The 20,381-nt window shown below is 37.2% G+C and overlaps 1 protein-coding gene across 1 annotated transcript in view; it reads right to left on the reverse strand.

The window, feature by feature from the left end:
* Positions 1-13,830: 13,830 nt before the first annotated feature.
* Positions 13,831-20,381, reverse strand: part of brinp3a.2 (bone morphogenetic protein/retinoic acid inducible neural-specific 3a, tandem duplicate 2) — a 30,178-nt gene continuing 23,627 nt past the window's right edge. The window contains exons 5-8 of the mRNA XM_026998807.2: positions 20,229-20,334; positions 17,279-17,515; positions 16,270-16,492; positions 13,831-15,423 (exon numbers count right to left, since the gene is read on the reverse strand). Coding sequence (XP_026854608.2) covers positions 14,307-15,423; positions 16,270-16,492; positions 17,279-17,515; positions 20,229-20,334 — 1,683 coding nt within the window. The 3' untranslated portion in view covers positions 13,831-14,306. The remainder of the gene's footprint in view (positions 15,424-16,269; positions 16,493-17,278; positions 17,516-20,228; positions 20,335-20,381) is intronic.

Raw genomic sequence — 20,381 nt, forward strand, 5'->3', positions numbered from 1 at the left:
AGCAATTCCAGTGCGCTCAAGAGAGACCATATATATTATACACATGGACACACACTCACAAGAGCATCTAAAATGTGTGCCTAGGTGATGAATGTCTTCACATTGTTTTTAGAGGCAAATTGTTTCATTGAGTTGCCCTACCTCAGCCCTTCCATTTTCTACAGGGAAAGCGGAGCATGGCCAAAAACCTAAAGGAGCTCATCCCAGGCAAAGTAGTGGCAATTTTATATATTATTCTTGTACAATGCAGGTATGTTTTATGTGGTATCTTGCTAAAAAATGTGTAGGGCTTTTTGAGAAAAATCCCCAAATCAGATCTGAGTTATCCAGAAAGTGACATATTCATCTAATTTGATATCTCACTACATTTTTTGGTGTGCTCTTTTCAGGAGTTCTTCCACATAATTGAATGACTGCAAATTCACACCCATATCAAATGTTGCTTGTCACGATCTAAATCTATTGTTATGGTAATATGGTCAATGCAAGTCATTCATGTACATGATAACTATTTTGTGTTATCTACAATAATCTGGAAGATCACTGATTAAAAACATATTTAGTAATCATCATCATTGATAATAATAGACAGCCATTCATACCTCACAACATGTTTTCAATGTTCCAAACAATGTGCTCCATGGGTAACTTGATTATTCTTTATAATACTGCCCATCCCAATGGCTTTGTCACTTGTGGTCAAATAAAATAATATTTAGAAAGGTGTACACAATTACAATAATTAAGTGATTGAATTTCACAAGAACTGCTTACTTTAAAGTCATCTGGTCAGCTCTAAAAATATTTTCTGCTATATTCTATATTCTAGGGGCCCACACTCCATAGACATCTTTATATATATATATATATATATATATATATATATATATATATATATATATATATATAGAGAGAGAGAGAGAGAGAGAGAGAGAGAGAGAGAGAGAGAGAGAGAGAGAATGAGAGCTTTACCATCTAACAACTAAAGCATAGAGGTATTATGAATATGAACATGCACCATGAAACTGATATTATCTGAAGTGTATTTTTCAATCTGGCTCACACATCTTATTAATTTCTATTTTTCTTAATCGATAAGGTATCCATATTTAACTAAAGCAGCACAGGGTTACTTCTTCCAGCAATACTGTCTTCATATTTCTATAAATCTAAAGGCAGTGATTCATTCGGTTTATCATAGTTTGGCTGAAGTTAAGGGTCAAAGTATCGCAATGTGCATATTACACCCTTCTGAATAAAAGCTATATTACTTATAAAATATATTGTTTTTAAGTAATTATTGGTTTGTTTCGACTTTCAACTGACTTGTGTGATGTTAAAAAGGTGTGGATTCAATTATTTTATTCAAGAAAATCAAAGTCCAGAAAACCTTTAGCACTGTTTCATCCTTGGAGGTTACAAGTTTGTTATTCATGCTCTTGTGCTTATAGGTTTTGTTGCTACCCACACAAGGTCACTCTAAAAGAAACCTGTGAGATGCGGAGATGTGACTCATTGTTACAACATGGATGATCTGATTGGCCAACGGGAAAATCAACTTATCTTTAAATACCTGTGTTACTAATTTGTTGGTCCCCTGTGGTGTCTTGGTCAGTAGTTACAACCCAGCCATGATAGACGCAGCTCTGTAGGGCTCTGAGTTTGTACATCACTGTCATTTGTAGGCTTTCTTTGAGATAGGGTGTTATGAGCTTAAATGTACCCTTTTTCTGTCCCAGGTTCTTTAAATAGGGCCCATCCCAATGGGTTTGTCAAATGTTGCCAAATAAAATAATAAAGTTAGTACTTCACTGTCTAACTAGGTTTTTAGATAGGGCCTTACGAGTGTGTACTTGACAATTAGAGGCTTTAGTCACAGGACCTTGAGTGGTTATATGTAATGCTTCCTAAATAGGAACTTTGAGCTATTACAGACAGCTTCAGAATAGATCAAGATTCATAGATATATGACTCTCATGAACATTGTGAATATTCTTTTTTTTAATTTTGGAGTTATAGAGGTGGGTGCCGTGTTTCTTTGGCCTTTGTTATACTTCTGTTTTTGTGATAGTGAGTTAGGGTTGGAGTGTTGTATTTTATTTATTTTGTTTTAGGGAAATTAGTGATTGAACTGGCTTTAGTTCATTTTTTGTTGTTGTGTTGGCATAAAGCCTATCCTGAAGAAATAGTCCTGTTTGGTTTATATATATATATATAATGTGTATGTGTGCGTGTGTGTGTGTGTTTGTTGCAACACACAAATAACAATACATCATTGAAACCCAGTAGAGTTTCCGTCTTCATGTTTTTTTATGTTGTGCCCTTGTTGTCCTGGAATATCGAGTTCATGAACAGTGTCTGTGTGATCGGGTCGTAACATAAACTGGTGGCTCACCTGTTTGTCTTGGTCTTTGTGTTTTTTGCTTGGCTGTTCTCGTTTTCTCCATGTTTTCACCATGTTCGATTCAGTTTTCACCATGTTCGATTTAGATGTGTTTATTCCTGCGCCTTCTATGGAGCAGTTTGACATGTGCTGCAAGGTGGATTTGTTGCTGATTGCTGACTTTTTCAGTATTCGAGTAAACCTTCTCTACAAAAGTTGAAATCAATTCAGATGTATATAGACAATTGGTGGACAATGAGGTGTTACCTGAGTGTGCTTGTGCTGTGTCTGAGAGTGTGGGAGAGGCTGAGGAATGGCTTTTACCTGTGGAGGAAGTGGAGCGGACGCCATTTGGCTAGCAACCTCAGTTTCGGGAGTTGGAAGTTGATTTGTATTCCGATGCTTTTGAGCATGTAGCTACCATTTTGAAGTGGCTGAGAACAGTGTGGACCCTTCTGCTCTAGTGCACATTAGTCAATAAGGCTCAGGAGGTATTCTCTGCTTTACCTATTGATAAAAGCCTACATTACAATGTGGTCAAGGCTTCTGTTTTGCATGCTTATGAGTTAGTTCCAGAAGCTTATCACTAGAACTTTAGAGCCCATTCGAAAACAGCCAACCAGACTTATGTTGAGTTTGCATGGGACATTAGTGGCTTGTTCAATAAATGGTGTAAAATAACTACCTTCAAACAGCTTAGAGAACTGATACTTTTAGAAAATTTTAACAGGGATCTGCTGGGAAAAAACAAAAACAAACAAACCTTGTCTTACATCTAAATGAGCAAAAGTTTGAATGTCTTTCTGAGACTGCTGTTGCCATAGTATGCGTTAACTCATAGAGTTGTTTTTCCATCTGTTGTATGAGCAGATTGAGTTTGACAATTAGTCCCCAATGATAATCACCGTGTTATGAGTGAGAAACCTAGTAATGATTGAGGAAGTACAAAGGAATCTGAGACTTGTGTATCTTTTTACTGTCACAAACCCAGTCACCTTATTGCTGACTGTCGAGTTTTGCAAGGGAAGAATGTGCTGTCCTCCCCTAAGGAAGTCGCCCTGATTAAATCGGTTAGTCAGCCAAAGTTTATAGGTTGTAATGTTGACAATAAAGGTGTGGAAAACACATTTGTACCTTTTTTTAATGGAAAGGAGGGTGGCTGTGCCAGGGAATATAGGAATGAAATGATCTGTAAGAATCTTAAGGGTGGGTGCTGGACATGCATGAGTCAGACTGGTTCCATGCAGAACCTAGACACATCTTTAAATCCTGATATTGCGCTTGATGTTGAGAAGTCTGCCAAATTGAGTAGACCTTGTAAAGAGAGAGCATAGATAGAGTGCATGATGCTGGTTCTACAGTACTTATGTATATGTGGGGTGATGACTTATTGATATGAAGGTGGACTCCATTGAAACACAGAGGAAATCAGAAGTGGGATATGGCTGATCAAATAGTTGTGCCCCAGGAGAACAGATCCAAGGTTTTAGCTTTAGTACATGATCATTTACTAGCAGGTCATTTGGGGGTGATCAAAACATACAAATATATCTTGCAACATTTATTTTGGCCAGTGTTAAAGTTTGATGAGAGAGACTATTGTCATTCTTGTCACACATGTCAGCTAACCTGCAAACCACATTAAAGGATACCGCCTACTCCACTTCAGCCTATACTTGTGGTGGGTGTTCCTTTTGATACACTTCTTTTAGACTATGTAGGGCCTCTGCCCACAACAAAAATGGGTCATAAGTATATTTTGACAGCAATGTGATCTGTAACAAGGTTTCCATTGCAAGGCTTCCATCACAAAGTTTCCATTTCAGATCATAAAAGTTAAGTCTATAATTAAAGCCTTGATAAACTTCTGTTCTATTTTTGATTTACCAAAGTACATTCAGATAGACCAAGGATCCAATTTTTTATTTAAAATCTTTACCCAATGGTTGCCCATCATGAATAGGTATTGAGTGCATATCACCCTGAGTCCCAAAGGACTTTGGAATGATTTCATCAGACACTTAAAATACTGTTTACAGATAGGATGAGCTTTGGATGAAAGGATTCTTTTGGTTTTATTTGCGGTTCGAAAGACTGTTCCGGAGTCTCTTGGTTTTAGTCCTGCACAATTAGTGTTTGGACATATGGTTACAGGTGCTCTGAAACTCCTGAAAGACAGATGGCTACAAAGTGATGAGCCACAGTTGGGATTTCTGGATTATGTGGATTATTCTGGATTATTTTAAAGAATGGTTACAGTCTTCTTATGAACTCATTAAGGAGTTAATTAAGGTACAATTGAAAATGAAGAAAATATATGATAAAATTATGACAGTCTGTTCATTTCAGCAAGGTGTTTGGGGGTTTTTTTGCCTCAAGTTGGGGCTTCACAGCAAACAAGATTTTCAGGACCATACCTCATCGTTAGTAAGATCAGCAAGACGGATTATGTGATACAAACTCCTGACCGAAAATGCAAAACTCATGTTAGCCATATCAAAAGGTAACATTCCACTGTCACATTGAAAACCTGATGTTCCTTCTGTTGTTGCTATGTTGGAACCTGTAAAAGATGAGGACAATGGGTTAGTTCCTTCTGTGCCAGTGACAGCTATGCATTTGCCCAACTCAAGTATATTACAGGATGTAAACAGTTATTTATCACATTTAGAGTCAAAAAAGTGTTCTGGTGTTAAATCTTTAATCACGCAATACCATGGTTTGATTTCTGATATTCCTACACAGATCTCCAAGATAGTTCAAGACATCGATGCGGGGGCTCAACTTCCAATAAAGCAACATGCGTACTGAGTCAGTCCAGTTAAGCAGGTATATATGCAAGCCAAAGTGTGATATTTAGTAGCGAATGGATTTGCCATTCCAAGCTCCAGTCCTTGGAGTTCGCATCCAAATACTTAAGCCTGATAATACTTCACATTTGAATGGTTATTGGCAGGTCCCTTGACATCATGTGCTTCTAATATATCTGTGTTTGTTACACCTGATGATTGTCTCCAATACCCTGTCTTGGCTTTTGGCATGAAAAATGCACCTGCTATGTTCAAGCGATTAATGAATCACATGTTGAGTGGGATATCCTGGTGTGAGGCTTATTTGGATGATGTCTTTGTACATTCGGCAAACTGGTCTCAACACTTAATGACTTTTGGAACTCTTTTTAATTGCTTGCAGACTGCTTCTCTTACATTTAATTTAGCCAAGCTGTGATTTTGGAAAAGCAACAATTGTGTATCTGAGTAAGGATGTAGGAAAAGGTTGTGTAGAAGTTGTATTTTATTTTATTTTGTTTTAGGGAAGTTAGAGGTTGAGCTGGCGTTAGTTAATTTTTGTTTGTTGTGTTGGCATAAAGCCCACCCTGAAGAAATACTCCTGTTTGGGTTTAGTTTATATTGTGATTATATTTTTTGTTTGGGTTTGCATTTTTGGTGCAACATACAAATAACTATAACAGTACATAATTGAAACCTAATAGAGTGTTCACCTCCGTTGCACCATTGTGGTCCTGGACTATTGAGTTCACGAGAAGTATCTGCGTGATAGGGTCATAACAACCACACAGTTCATGTGTGGTAACATTGCATTCTCAACAATTATGTGTTCTCTATACACCGATCATATACATTCTTTAAACTTGAATATTTCTATAAAACATATTCAGTGTAACCAAAGACTGATTTATTGTTTGATCTTATGGGATGAATTCTAGTGAAAATAAGTTGTCTTCTTGTATAAGAGTGAGGTCGAATTAAATGGCAAGGTTCTGTCTACTGAGTAGCCATGCTCTACTGTGACACATTCTTCCTTTAATTATATATTATTATATAATTATATTTAATAACATTAAAAAACACTAATAAAAGAATGTAAGAGAATAATAATTATTCTCTTACCTGCAACTCAAAATTAACATCTTTAAAAATAGCAGTGATTATTGGTTTGTTAACTGATGATATTTGTAAATCAAGTAGTCTGTGGTGCAGTCATGATTGTCTCTGTAATGGTGACCGGTCAGGAGGCAGACGCATGTGTGGAGAAGAGCGAGATTTATTAAGGGAAAATCCAGAGTCTTAGTCCAGGGTCATAGAGCCAATACAGAGAGTACGAGGATACATGATAAACAAAACAAGGGCTAGGATAATGAAGGCAAACAAGAGAAGCAGACTATAACAAAGACACTAGTAAGAACTAATACATTACATACAAACATTCAGGAAAATACAGGTTTTCAGATAGTCAGACATACATTCAATGAATAGCAGAGACACAGGACACCAGACAGGCTTGTATGAACTAATTAACACAAAACCAGACACAGGTGAAAGTAATAACAGGCGTAGAAAAACAGATGAGGGGGCAGAGAAAATGAACAGAACAGCCAGGAAGCAATGGAAAATGACATGACAGGGAAACCACAGAAACAGGGATGCCAGGAGGGTGGCCAATCGCGATAGTCTCATTATAGAGCAGAATAAATTATTGATTTTGGTCTTCTCACGAGTATTTGGAGAGACAGAATCAAATATATCGACACAAAATGTTCTTCTCCCTAAAGATGACCTCCTATTACCATCATACTACACCTCCATGTGCACATGGTAACTCCTGCTGTAATGTTCATTTTCTTCAGGGACTCATTTCTTCTGCACTCATGGATAACACACTACAAAAAGAGGCATTCATGGACATTTGTAAAATGTGGCATATATCCTGAAGGGTCATAAATGACTTCTGACTCAAGTTAAATTCTCTAATGTGTACATGCTGTACCAAAGGATTGTCTAATAAGGGCTGCATTTACAGGCCAGCCAGAAGAACCCCAAAGCAATTTTTTTGGTAATTTGCTGTGTGCATCTTTAAAACCAGGGACTGATACAACTGAATTTGTTTGTTGGATCTTGCCTGCCTCACCAGGCAGGATAGGGCTTTGGACAGAATGATCTCATTTAGCTCAACATTTTGTGTGTATTAAGCAGCTTGCCTTTTACCTTTTCTATCTAATACCACGCTGCCTATGTTTCAGCATTTGAAGTATTTTCAAAACTGTGCATTTAGGTGTTTTAAGATCAGTAAATGGGCATTATTATTAATAATTATAACTAAACCATGAATTACAAGAAAAATATTACTTTCATTATTACTCTTGAAGTGTTACACTATCACAGAATAATTCCAAGCTTCTGTTTTTGGTAGGTATGTATATATGTATGTATGTATGTATGTATGAACATATTTTATTTATCTATTATTTGCCAAACATTTAAACACAAAGATCCCCTAACCCATTCATGTAAATAAGGACATATTCTAGTTAAACTAGGATATATTAAGCTATTAAAATGTTATGTGTAACCCATAAGTTATAGATGCCATGTGGAAATGGTAATCTAATTTAAAACTATGGCACATTCTTGATCTAAGTGTCTCAGTGTCTTTCCTGGTCACCTTCAATCTCTATAAAATAATTGCAATTAAAATTCATAAACTTGCTTCTACTTCAAACTCATGTATGATGATGCAGAGAACAAACTCATTTAATCTATCATATTTACTTATCATAAATAATTATAACACAACATTTTAGAGTGCCTTTCATTTCACAATCTCTTGCTTTGTTAATATGCAAAGCTATAAGAGATCTATTATGGAAATAAAAGTCCAAGGACCTAGACCTCTTCCTTACTGAAAAAGTTATGTTTACCATCAACCCTAGCTCTCCTCATTCTTTCTCACCTGTTGGCTTGATTGAGTTAGTGGGATCTTTCCTGGACTTGCCAGGATCCAGTGGGAAGCCACATAACACCCAAATCATCTGAAGCCACCAAGAACAATTCACTTTCCAATTTGATGTCACCTGATTACTTAATGTGTATACTTTTAGCTTTCATTATATATACTATCATGTGCAGTTTGTTTGTTGCAAAATAGTACAGTGGTTATGCTATACATATAAACTTTTTTTTTCTTGTCTGCCGACTTGTTTTGCTTATCCTTTTGTATTGTTCACTATTTTGGATTATTTGTTTTGGCTTTCTGATCTGGACTGATTTCTCAACAATGTTTTTGTTATTCTTGTATGTTTTGTTTGTCTCTAGTCACATTATTGACCTGTTTTCTGACTTCTCACTATGGCTTTAGATTAATACTCAGTGAATAAAGCAATCTTATTCACTTTTATTTGGGAGCATCCTGGCTAGTTTTTGTCATGATACAGAATTCTTCACCACCATGCAGATGATGGATCTGAAAGAACTGAACACAGTTGTTAGCAGCCAAGGACTGCTTCTCGTGTGACATCAGCAGTGGTTTGAGAAATTCACAGTTAGCATTCTAACACAGTAACAAGGAGAGTAGCAGAAAAAACTGGTTCATATTGCAGAGAGCATGAAAAAAATCTCTTCCATATAAACATTGAATTTTTCAACCCCAATGGTGATTCTGAATTGCATCTCATCTCCTATACAAGCCCATCTCATTGATCAGCTCAGCCTCCAGATTGAAACCCTGAGAACCACTGTGAGACTGCCTGCCTTAGATGGTGACCTGCTGGAAGTAGGTGTTATCTCTACTGTAACAAAACCTATCAACATCGCGATGAGTGCTCCGTATTCTGAAACTGTAGATTTTGTTGTGACTCTATAATATTGGGACTTCCTTGATTCATCAGACAATCCCGTTATCGCTTGTTTTGGCCTAGAGATACTCTCCTGGTCCCCCTACTGTTATGAGAATTGTTTGGATTTCCCTAAGATGTCTGTCATATTTACCTCAGTGGAAAGCCCACATTCTGCCACTAAGGTGGAAATTCCAGAGTAAACCTGAGCACTGAACATGTCCTTGGATAGCGTAAGGCCCAAGATGACTAGCATAATCCATAACGAGGAAACCCCCACCTACCAGCCCAGGGACAGGGTTTGGTTGTTGACCAGGGATTTCAGTTTTGTTAAGGGTAGTAAAAGGTTGTAGTGCAATGAGTTTATCTACCCTACCAGCTTGATCTGTCTAGTTAGTATTGTATCTCTCACTCTCTCACTAACATGTCCCTTATAAAGACCTGTCATCCCAGGTCCATTGCACAAGGCCACACCCAATGATGCACTATCCTCTGTGTAATGTTGAGCGGTAAGGAGGCGGACACATTTGCGGAGAGGAGCAAGATTTATTATGGGCAAATCCAAAATCAGAGTCGTTAAGGGTCAAAGAGTCAACATGGATAGTACGGGGATACATGATTAACAAAACAAACACATGGAGGCAAACAGGGGAAGCAGGCTATAACAAAGACTAGGGAAAACTCAGGGCTAGGAAACACAAAGGCTAGGATACACGAAGTACAAACCAACACATTCACAATCACATAAGCGCAACCATAAACCATAAATGCAATGAAGCCTAACAATGAACAGCCAAAACACTGATATTCAGACAGGGTTTAAATACATGAACTTAATACTAGAAACGAGGGACAGATGTGGAAAATCAAACAAGGGGAGGAGAAACCATGGAACAAAACCAAAAAACACAAGACAGGGAAAACATGGAACCCGGGAGGGACTGATCGTGACACTCTCAATATTGTTGAGGGGGCCCTGGACAATGCTGTCTGTTGGATGCTGAATTCCAGAAGGAGAACAGGACAACTGCAATACCTGGTAGACTGGGAAGTCTATGGCCTTGAGGAGAGGAGTTGGGTTCCAGCACAGGACATCCTGAATCTGTTGGGTTGGTTACCAATTTGACCAAACTATATCAAATATAAGATGTCAATATAATCAAAGAAAATATTAGAGTTTGTTATATATTGAAAGTATAAATATTCAGTCACTCTTTATTTTCTGCTTTCACCACATCAGTGTCCTTTTCTTTCTGAATCAGAATGCACATTGCCTTGTATTACGAATACATTTTCTCCAGTAAACATTTTAAACAATGCATATTTTCCCTCCTGTAGTTTCAAGGTCTACAGCTGAGTCTTGCCTCTCTCAACTAAGCAAAATGTTCATGTTAATATTTTGTGGTACTAATCGTCACGGCCTCCCTCCCAGATGTTTCTGAGTGAGTGTGTGTGTGTTCATCTGCATTGCCACACCCGCCCTGTGTATCACACCTGTTTCATGTCACTACTGTTCATGTATATAAAGTCTTTTGTGTTGTCGTTGTTAGTTGACGGTGTTTGATCTTATGTCAGCCTGTGAGCTACATTCTTTGTTGTGTGTAAAAAAACATATCACTGTGTTCAACGCAGTTTGTTCCTGCATCCTGCTTAGCCTCCCTCATTACAATCATATATTTTCAGGAGGATTGCTTATATAAAGAATAATTAAACAATTACATGTATGCCTTTGCAGCCACTGCTGTTCATTAGAATAAATTTAAATCAAATTCCCAATAACATTTTGTTATTTTTTGAACACCACAGTGACTACAGTAAAGACTAGGGCATACAAATCACAATTTATGCAATCCCTTACAAACCCCACCAATATGGAAACCACAACTCAGGTAATAAATAGTTGCTGATGTGGTCCTAGTCTGAGCAACAGAATGGCTTTTTTTCTTCTTTTTTTGTGCATTGCTAAGCTTTTCAAAGGCTGCACTGGTCTTTCTGTACAACCTTTTGTTCTATCAGGTAATAAAGCTGAACATTGATTTATTGGCAATAGACAGTTACCTTTTGCCTCCTTCTTTGTTCATTTAGTCCTTGTTCCTCCAGAAACCCTGTCAAAGGAAGCTGTATAAAGCCAGCCATTCTAAGTCACAAAACATCGCTGACCTCTAAATATTTATACCAGAGGGCTTTTCTAGACAGTACAGACAGTATTGACTTACCATTTGTCCACAGTCATGTGGTGGTGTTATTAATCAGTGAGAAATGTGTACCCCCTTTTAAAATTGAACTAGGGTGGATGACTCTCCCTCTGCCCAAATAATAAGAAGTTGAAAATGTGGTTTTCTGGTACATATGGGATGGCTGTTGTTCTGTACAGCCATAAATGTGCCAGCTTTTTCCATTATCAAGTGTCAGCATCAAAACCTCCCAAATCCTGCAGAAATGTCCCCTTACCAAATGTGTCACTCTGACATCCATTCAAATACTGAGTGAAACAAACCAACCATTGTAGAGCTAGGTCTATCATATTTTATATAATACATAATCTTAATAGTGCTAACTGTAGGTGTGCTGTATTTAAATAATTTGCATACCACATCACACTGGCAGATATTAATTTAGGTGCAATTCCCAGAACATTTTCATTTAGCCCATCAATACAACACAGTGAAATAATTGGTGTCACTGTTTTGCTTGCACATTTAAAGCAGCTTGATAAATAGTTTTTGTCAGGCTAGGAGAAAGGCTGCCTCTATAATGTCTTGCCATTTCTTACTGTCATATTTGTCATTATGAGAACAATGTTTTAACTTTTTTTGGCATTACTGACAAGCTCTTATTTCCCATGCTCCCTGTGTACCATGCAGGTTATTGTATATACGGACTAGAACTAACAGATCCCTGCTCACTTGTTTTCACAGAGCCATTGCCTCAGTGAGGAATGGATCACATGTTGCAACAGCTGCACTGCAGCCCTACTCACACAAAACACCTGAGGAGACTTTACCCTGGTGAGCAACCCTGAGAAGTGTCTTTGTCAAAGAGCATCTAGAGTAAATGCTACTATCTGAATATTTTCCTTCACCTATCAGTTGTCACACCTTGCTGCATGTCCATCACTCCATCTCACATTACTCTGACCTCCACATCATGCAGTAAATGCTGATAGCAAACATATTCAGCATATTAGTAAAATGTGTAGCCTCTGGGAAAAAAAAAATATAATGAATCATCTGTACGTGTGTAGTATAATGAGAATGTTGATGGCTATATAAAATTCCCATTATCTGTTGACTGACAGCTCACAAAAGGTCACAGATCTTTTCATCAGATTGCATGGTCTCTAGACTGTTCTGTATTACAGAGACTGAAACAGGAATGGGACTAAATCAACCAAAATGGGAAATAGGGACTAAATACAGAACACTCACACAATAATGACTGAAGGTAAATGACCTCTGCAAAACATGTTTGAGAACAGATATTTTCAACTTCATTACAGACTAAGGATTGTTAAAGCTATTAATTAGTAGTGTCACCAAAGGATCTTGTCATTATATCTGAGCAGCAGAAAACAGCTCTCTCTATGTTCTCTGAAAGACATTTTCTTTTCCTCCAAAAGTTCCAGCTATCAAAAAAACCCAAACAATGAAATAACAAAAAAAAGAGAAATAAATTGCTTAGCATGTAAGGTATGCTACTGGATAAAACAGTATGGTATTTGTGTATGATTGTTTTATTGTGCCAATTTGAGGTAAATAATGTGAACAGATTTATATGTCATTGGCAAGTTTTTGCTTGGATGTTAATGAGCTATGTCAATATGAAAATGTTGCTGATGCAAGCCATGTAAACCTTTAAATTATTTGAGTTATGGTGATTAAAAATGGAACTAAAATACCGAAAAACAATAGTTGAAAAATATGAACACGCATAAAAACAGCACTGACTGTGAAGCTGTGAAACTCCAGTACATGATTACAAGGGCACTATGCATTTAATCAAATCTGTCAGATTTGGGAACATCTTGCCACTTTTGTATTAGCTTAACATGTGGTCATTTAGTATATAATGGCTGAAATGGTGCCCTCTCTTTTCTTCTTTCCTTTTCTTTCCTTCATCTTCTTTTTTTTTTTTTGGACATGGACCCAAATAAAAGGACAATAATAAATCCTCGAAGGCTGCAACTTCTACAAGTGTAAAATACAAACATAAAGGGAACATAAAAAATTAATATACCTCAGAAGAAACTAGTTTAGAAAAAGAGGTAGCACATCAAAGAAGAAACACAACTGAGTACACAGTAACCACCTCCCTCTGCAATTTCAGGTTAATCATTACAAAATGACATGGTCACATCGTAGACCACCCTACAGAAATTTTTATTAGTCCTTATTGTAGACCCAATAGGTAAACCAAAAAAACAATAACAACTGCCTATCCTTCCATGTCACTTTGTTTTAGATATGTAAGGTCACAGGTGAAAATATGAAAGATTATGGTAGTGGGCGGCACTGTTTATATTGGTAAAATGAATAAATATATTGTTTGCTATAGCACAGTAGAACTGGAATGCTAATGTAACATATGCCATTTGCTTTATGAAGGGATATTAATACACAGTGCTTTCACTTACAATTGCAAATGTTAACATTAAGGGGTTAAATTAGGACACTTGGCTGTCTCAGAATAATATTTTGAAATTAAATATGAATTTCCGTTTAAAATGATAGTATAGTTTAACAAACCGCTATGAAATAATGCTAATAAATCTTTCATTATTATTTTATTAAACTCTTATGTCATATTTAATTTCATTACAGTTTTACCAAGTGGTCTCACTTCCTGATATGAAATATATGTCTTCTCCCATTACAACAAATGCTGCTTTAGCTGAATAAAAAGGGTCTAAAGGCTGGTAAATAATGCAACAATAATTATAGTATTATACAGTGTTTTAATAACAATTTATCTACAAAACATACTGACATCACTGTATTCTTTCCAAGAATTGAGTCACTGAAGCAAAATGACATAGAAAAGTTACATACCATTTTATGCAAAAGGTCTCTCCTAGTGGCCTGAGTGCCACTCCATAGAGATAAAATGCCTCAGTTGTTTTGAGTACATTGCTCTAGTTGTGAATGGGAATTTGTGAAATATCAGACTCAATAATTTACTTAGTTTACTTTGTTTATTATGAATCCATAACTCTTCTTTCTCTTTGCAGCTCTGGTTCATGCACTCTTTTCTGTGTGTATGAAAGCATTTTACAGCTATATGGAATTTTAGCTGTTAGCTACACAGTTTAGTTGTCTCATAATCAAGAGTGTTTGGGAGTCGAGTGCTAAAGGCCTGGAGAGAAGAATGAATGCGTACCACTTCATTGGCTGTGAGCTTCAGGCGATGGCGCAACAGGCAAGAGAACAGGTCCAGAGGCTGCTGGCCTGGAGGGGAAAGTCGGTTCACCCGGTCTCGGATCTCCAGCAGCTGCAGCAGGGCTGAATCCTGTGAGCCATGTGTGTATGGATAGTCCAGCTGAAGGATCAGGTCCCGAATGGCCTCTGGGTCAAAATGCATACTATAACCAAACACTTGGATACTGTTGATCTTCATATAGCCCAAGTTCCTAGAGGGGTCAGTCATTTCCAAAGGCTCCAAGTAAGCACTCTCATTGGCACTAGCACCTGCTGTTTTAATGCGGCTCCGCAGGTAAATGTGAATTGTCTCAAAGAATGTCTTCCACTTGTTTCCCAGAGTCAGTGTCCAGTTAAAACACTCCAGTGGAAGGTTCAGTTTTGTGGCCTGCCAGTCTGGAAAGCTGTTTTCACTCACAGGCATCAGCCAGCTCTCTGAGTGGCTCCCGCCAAAGGGATTAATAAAGAGGGTAAGAGCAGGCTCCAAGGTGCTGTTTTTAGTAAGGCAGATCTGGAGGGAGATGCCTAGGAGCATGTGCACCAGGTTGGATTTGTATTTGTTGCTCTTAAGTGTGAGGAGCATCCTCTTCCTCCATGAGGGGTCAAACCAGCTGTTGAGGCGCAAGTCATTGCTAATAAAGATGGCATGGACCTCCAAGCGACGGTCAGCCCTCTGCAAGAGATAGCGGAGCTCAAGGTCCTGCAGGTCAGTTTCAAAGCCCAAGTAATTTTCTGTGGAGTCAGCCACCATTGGTCGACAGGATCCCTGACTTAGCATGTAGCCAGCATTGCAGCTGCCACAGCGAGTGTGGTTGTCGCTGGCACAGGTGGCACAGGCTGGGCCCTCTGCAATGGAGCATGGTGTGGGCACCTGGCAAGAGTTCTGGTCATATGCACAAATGCAGATGTGCAGCTCTTCTGAGAATAAGCCCAGCTGGTTGTTCTCTGAGCAGTAGAGCAATGACTGGAAGTAGTTCAGCCAGTATGACCGTGGCCTACATTTAAAGAAAGAGGGGATGGAATTTAGTGAGTGAATGCATTAATGTGTTAAAAGTGGAGCTCCAGACAATATGTGTGGCTGCTTGCCAGAAGCAAATATAGTCACACAGCAGAATCAAAGTAAAGGAGGTACAAGATAATTTTATTAAAAATCATACTACTTTCACTTGCTTTAGGAGGAGCATTAAAACATCACTGGGATGTATAATGTAGGAGTAGTTTATATGACATTTTCCAAATGTAGCACTTCAGCTTTTTGGGAATCAAATGCAATATATTTAGCTTTATATTTAGCTTTTATATTGAATTTTTGGTGTTACTGACTCATGGCTCTTCCATGTAGAGTACTGATTTTTTTTGTAAAGCAGCAATGTCAAACATCACTGTCGTGCCAATACTGCACAGAATGTAACAGAATGTTACATTAGACTAATAATGACAAATAGCAGAATTTATCAGGCTACAGTTCACTCTGAATTGCATGCTCTAGTTCTACAGAATTCCATATTTTTCCAATTAAACATAATTTGACCTGTACACCAAAATTCAGAATCAGCTCTAAAATCCTCTGTTACCTTTGTTTTTTTTCTCTGAGTTCTCACAGCAGGCTATCGGCAAAGAGAAACTGGTCTGAGGCCTGAAACTGGCATAAAATTCAACACGGACAAACATTAACCTCCCCAGTCCCTCAAGATTTCAGTCTAAAATATGGGCAATTTTCGGGCACCAGCAACAATTTAGTTACAAATTTGGAGAAGGCCACATATTATCTCATTCCTGAGTTAGTCAATAGTTTACTCATCAGCACTTGCATAAGGAAATAACAAAGCTGTTGTGCTCACTTTTCACGTGGTAAGTTGATGAAGGGCTGTCTTTGACATCTCTTGCTGAGACTGAAGAGCTTGTACACAACTCGCTGGGCCCTCCTGAAGAGGCTCTTCATGCTGCTCTCCAGGAGCTCATAGCGCCGGTGGAACATGCCATCCAGCAGCCACAAGTGCTGGATTGCTGAGGCATTGAGAAAGAGGTTCTGAGGCAGTCTCGTCAGGAACATCTTGAACTCATCTGTTGAGAATAAGAGAAAGGAGTTATCTCTCTTTTTCTCTAACTCTCCTTCTCTCTTTCTTTCTCTATCTGTCTCTCACTGATTCTGTGACAGATACAACAACAGTGAAATAAAAATGGACCAGACTGGGGCTGTAAGGACATGATCAACATTTTCTTGCTGTTCCCCACAGCAGCAACAGAAAATAACCATTCCACTTGTGAACACCAAAGTAACCTACCCCCCAACATATTCTCCATGGAAATACACAAGCATTTAATTTTAGCCAGTGGAGCAGAACATTGGATGTCTTTCATATTCCTCACCAAAGGGCACGTTTATGATACCTGAGAAACTACTTATACTTCCACTACTTGCGCTTTCTCCTAGCTCTTATAACATAAACTGTAAAAGTAATGGCACTCATAGATATTTTAGGAAGGAAAAAAAAAAGACAAAGGTATGTGAAAGAAAAAGTAATCCATTTTAATTATACTTCAGCACTAATGGCTACTGCAGCCTGACCTAATCAGACAATGATACTTAAATATTATATTAGTGATCTTATTCATACATTGTCACCATTGTGATGTCAAATGCTCTACTGTCAATAAAGGTATTTGGGGGGTCATTTATCCTACTTGAAATATTGTAAACTAACAGTTCACTTAATGTCGTTAATGTTTATTCAATCTTGTTTGTAAATCATATTACAAGGAAAGCTTCATTTCATAGTTTAGCAGCTTTAATTGCATTACATATAACTTCCCTTGTATGGAATATGGACAATAAAGGTCATATCTTACCTGAATCCTTAAATTCCTTATATAGGAGGGCCCATGATTCAGAGATTCGAAGGAGGCTCTCTTCCATTGTTTGGATATCCATGTAGGGACAGTTGCACTCTGGGAATTTAGGATCACACTTGCACCAGCAGTCATTGTTTCGACAGACAAAGTCTCCCTCTCCATTGCAGGCAATGTAACTAAGAGCTGCTTGCACAAATGTGTCTCTGAGGTAGTCTGGCAGAATGACTTGCAAACCTTCAATTAAAGAAAACAGAAACAGAAAAGTGTTGGGGAAGGTGAGGTAAACAACATATTTACATCTGATCAACCCAAACTCTAGTGTTGTTATATGATGAATTTAACAAAATACAATATACTAATAAACATTAAAAGAATTTGTAAAATGGAAATAATGAAACAATGTCTGACATTTTAAGTCATTCCTTACAGTTATTTCTCAAATTATCTCAAAGTGTCTCTGAGTATCCTAAAATAGCCATGTCAAGACATGATACACATTCAAAAATAAAAATAAAAATCAACTCTATCTCCAGTAATGCAAACCTGGACCATGACATCATCTCTAACATAATGAACGAGGACACCACATGCAGAAAATGCTCAAGCTCTCTGTGTCTTACAAATGCACTGTAGTGCAACTCAATATTTTATTTTTTGACTCACTGCCTCATAAGACTGACCATCCACTTCTCAAGCATTCAGTTATTTTATATTTGTGGATCAGCAAAATCTCTTTCTCTTACTTAACCCGTGGTAAGTTAGTTGTTTCATTAATGTGATTCTTCCAAATTGGTCAATTTCATTGTCTTCACTGAACAGTTGGAGTTGAAACATTTATTCTTCTAGTAGTAATAATAATAAATGATGGTGAAACATTGCAGACTTAAAATAACTCGTTTTCTTCTGATTCTAATATCAGCTGCCTAATCTTGTTCAGTCTTTTTAAGTTTTTAGTTACAATTGCACAGTTTTGCGAATTATCTTACAGACATAACCACCTCTTTTCTGTGATAATCTATCTGAGTATAATTAACAGTTTTCTGAGTCCTTACATCCAAGGAAACAAAACCTGTTTTGATAGCTATATTAATAGTATAAGCTATAACAATATATATAACACTATAACAATACTTTGCTGACAAAAAAAAGTTATTAGCTGTTATTTATCTCAGAAAGCACATAAAAAATATATTTAGATGTGCCATTACATCTGTTTATATAAATGCACCACTTTCTACAAACTTCACACTGCACATGCCACCTTGTTATTTTCATTTAGTCTATAAAATAGATTTTAAATGGTAATTTCACAATCGGTTTATTACAAAACAGACTGCACATTATAAAATATTAAGCAAATACACACAACACAATCACAAAAATATTATTTAAAGTAGACATAATAAACTAGTTTTGTTTTTCAAATAAACAGTACATTTATGAAATCAGATTATTATGAAACTTTAAACTTTGGGTTAATTAAATGTAAACAGGCACAATTTGGATAAACAATTGTTACAGATTAATCCACATTCATTGATTGTATCCATAACCAGGAAATATTATAGTTAGAACAATGAAACATTATTTTTGCTATATACATCAAAAACGTTAACTGAATATAACAAGATAAATACAAGGCATTTGTCATTTTAAGAATCTCTGGATGTATGTGTTTTATTACCACAAAAAATAGCAGGTTTTTTTTACCCTGTTTTAGAGTCTAGGTATTGGGTGGGCATATAACAACTCAGGGCTCAGCCCTGCAGCATAACATTTAAATGCTAAAGCCAAATTTTAATAAACCTGAGATGGAAAAAACATTCAGGTCTTCAGCAGCCCTGGTGCAATAGCCCTGGTATTGGGACAGATGAAGTTAAATTCTGTTCAAGTAGTAGAAAAGTACTATTTAATGAGCAGCCCAATTATTCCACCACTTTCTCCCAGTCCATGTAACGAGATGCTTTGGACTTTAGACCAGTGTTTCTGAGTTCTTCTCTGTATTGATCATTTTCTGGCTTCAGCAAATAAAATGCACCCTATGTGAATAAAGAGTAGATAACCAAATTCCCTTGTTGAGTAATATCTTTTTTCTTTTTTTATTTTGACTTAACAGTATCATTTCCTCTTTTTTTTGGGGGGGGCAAGGGACCAAAACAGGGGTGATGAAGAAAACACATATAAGCAAAATGTTTTTAGATCCAGATTAATCATGTTGTTTAATTATTTAAAGCCAACTTAAAATATATTACAAATTGCAAAACTTACACATTTTCAAATCTATTTGTCTCAATGTTAATGTCATGGAATGCCCGCCTCCCGCGAGGCCTGTGGTTTGGCCAGCCACATGCAGTGGGAGGACTTTCATTTGTGGCCACGCCTGCACACACCTGTACCTCATTTCGTCTGTGTGTATTTAAACCCACATCAGGGTGTGCCGCGTCGTTGGTCATTGTTGATGTAACGTGTTAATGTAAGGTTAATGGTCTTTTCATCATTGTTAAACATTTGCGTGTTCATCGTGTTTGTTTAATGTCAATTATTATATGTTCATGTTCTGCGTTTGTAATATGTGTGAATGCTGTTGTCGTTTTGTGTAAATAAATGTTCGCCCACATCGCTGAAGTCTGTGCGTCCTGCCCCTCGCCGTTCCGCACTCGGGCCACCACGCATTACAGTTAAGCTCAAACTTGATCAAATATAATTTCAATATATAAATATAATTTTAATTATTGTTTCAACATGCAATAAAATTAAAAGGTGACAATCTGTCACCATCTTTTCCTCATCTTATTATCTTCAATTAAATTTCTTTGTGCAAATAGCAAAATTAATGTAACCATTTGACATTTTAATTCAAAATCTAAGTTGTACATTTGATGTAGTAGTACTGTTGTAACACACAAATCATTATCAGGATCTAATAATAAAATGCACATGAAATTACCTTGCAGGTGGACTTTGTTTTCAGGGCTCTGAACCAGAACAGAACTAACAGAATCAAGGTTGTCATAGTTACTGCAACCAAGAGGGCCAGTCCTTGTTTCAGTTACCTGGGCAACAAAAAACAAACCATAGAATTTTGGTTTAAACATTCACA

This window comes from Electrophorus electricus, chromosome 3 (genome assembly GCF_013358815.1).
Source record: "Electrophorus electricus isolate fEleEle1 chromosome 3, fEleEle1.pri, whole genome shotgun sequence".
In the NCBI taxonomy this organism is placed as follows: Eukaryota; Metazoa; Chordata; class Actinopteri; order Gymnotiformes; family Gymnotidae; genus Electrophorus; species Electrophorus electricus.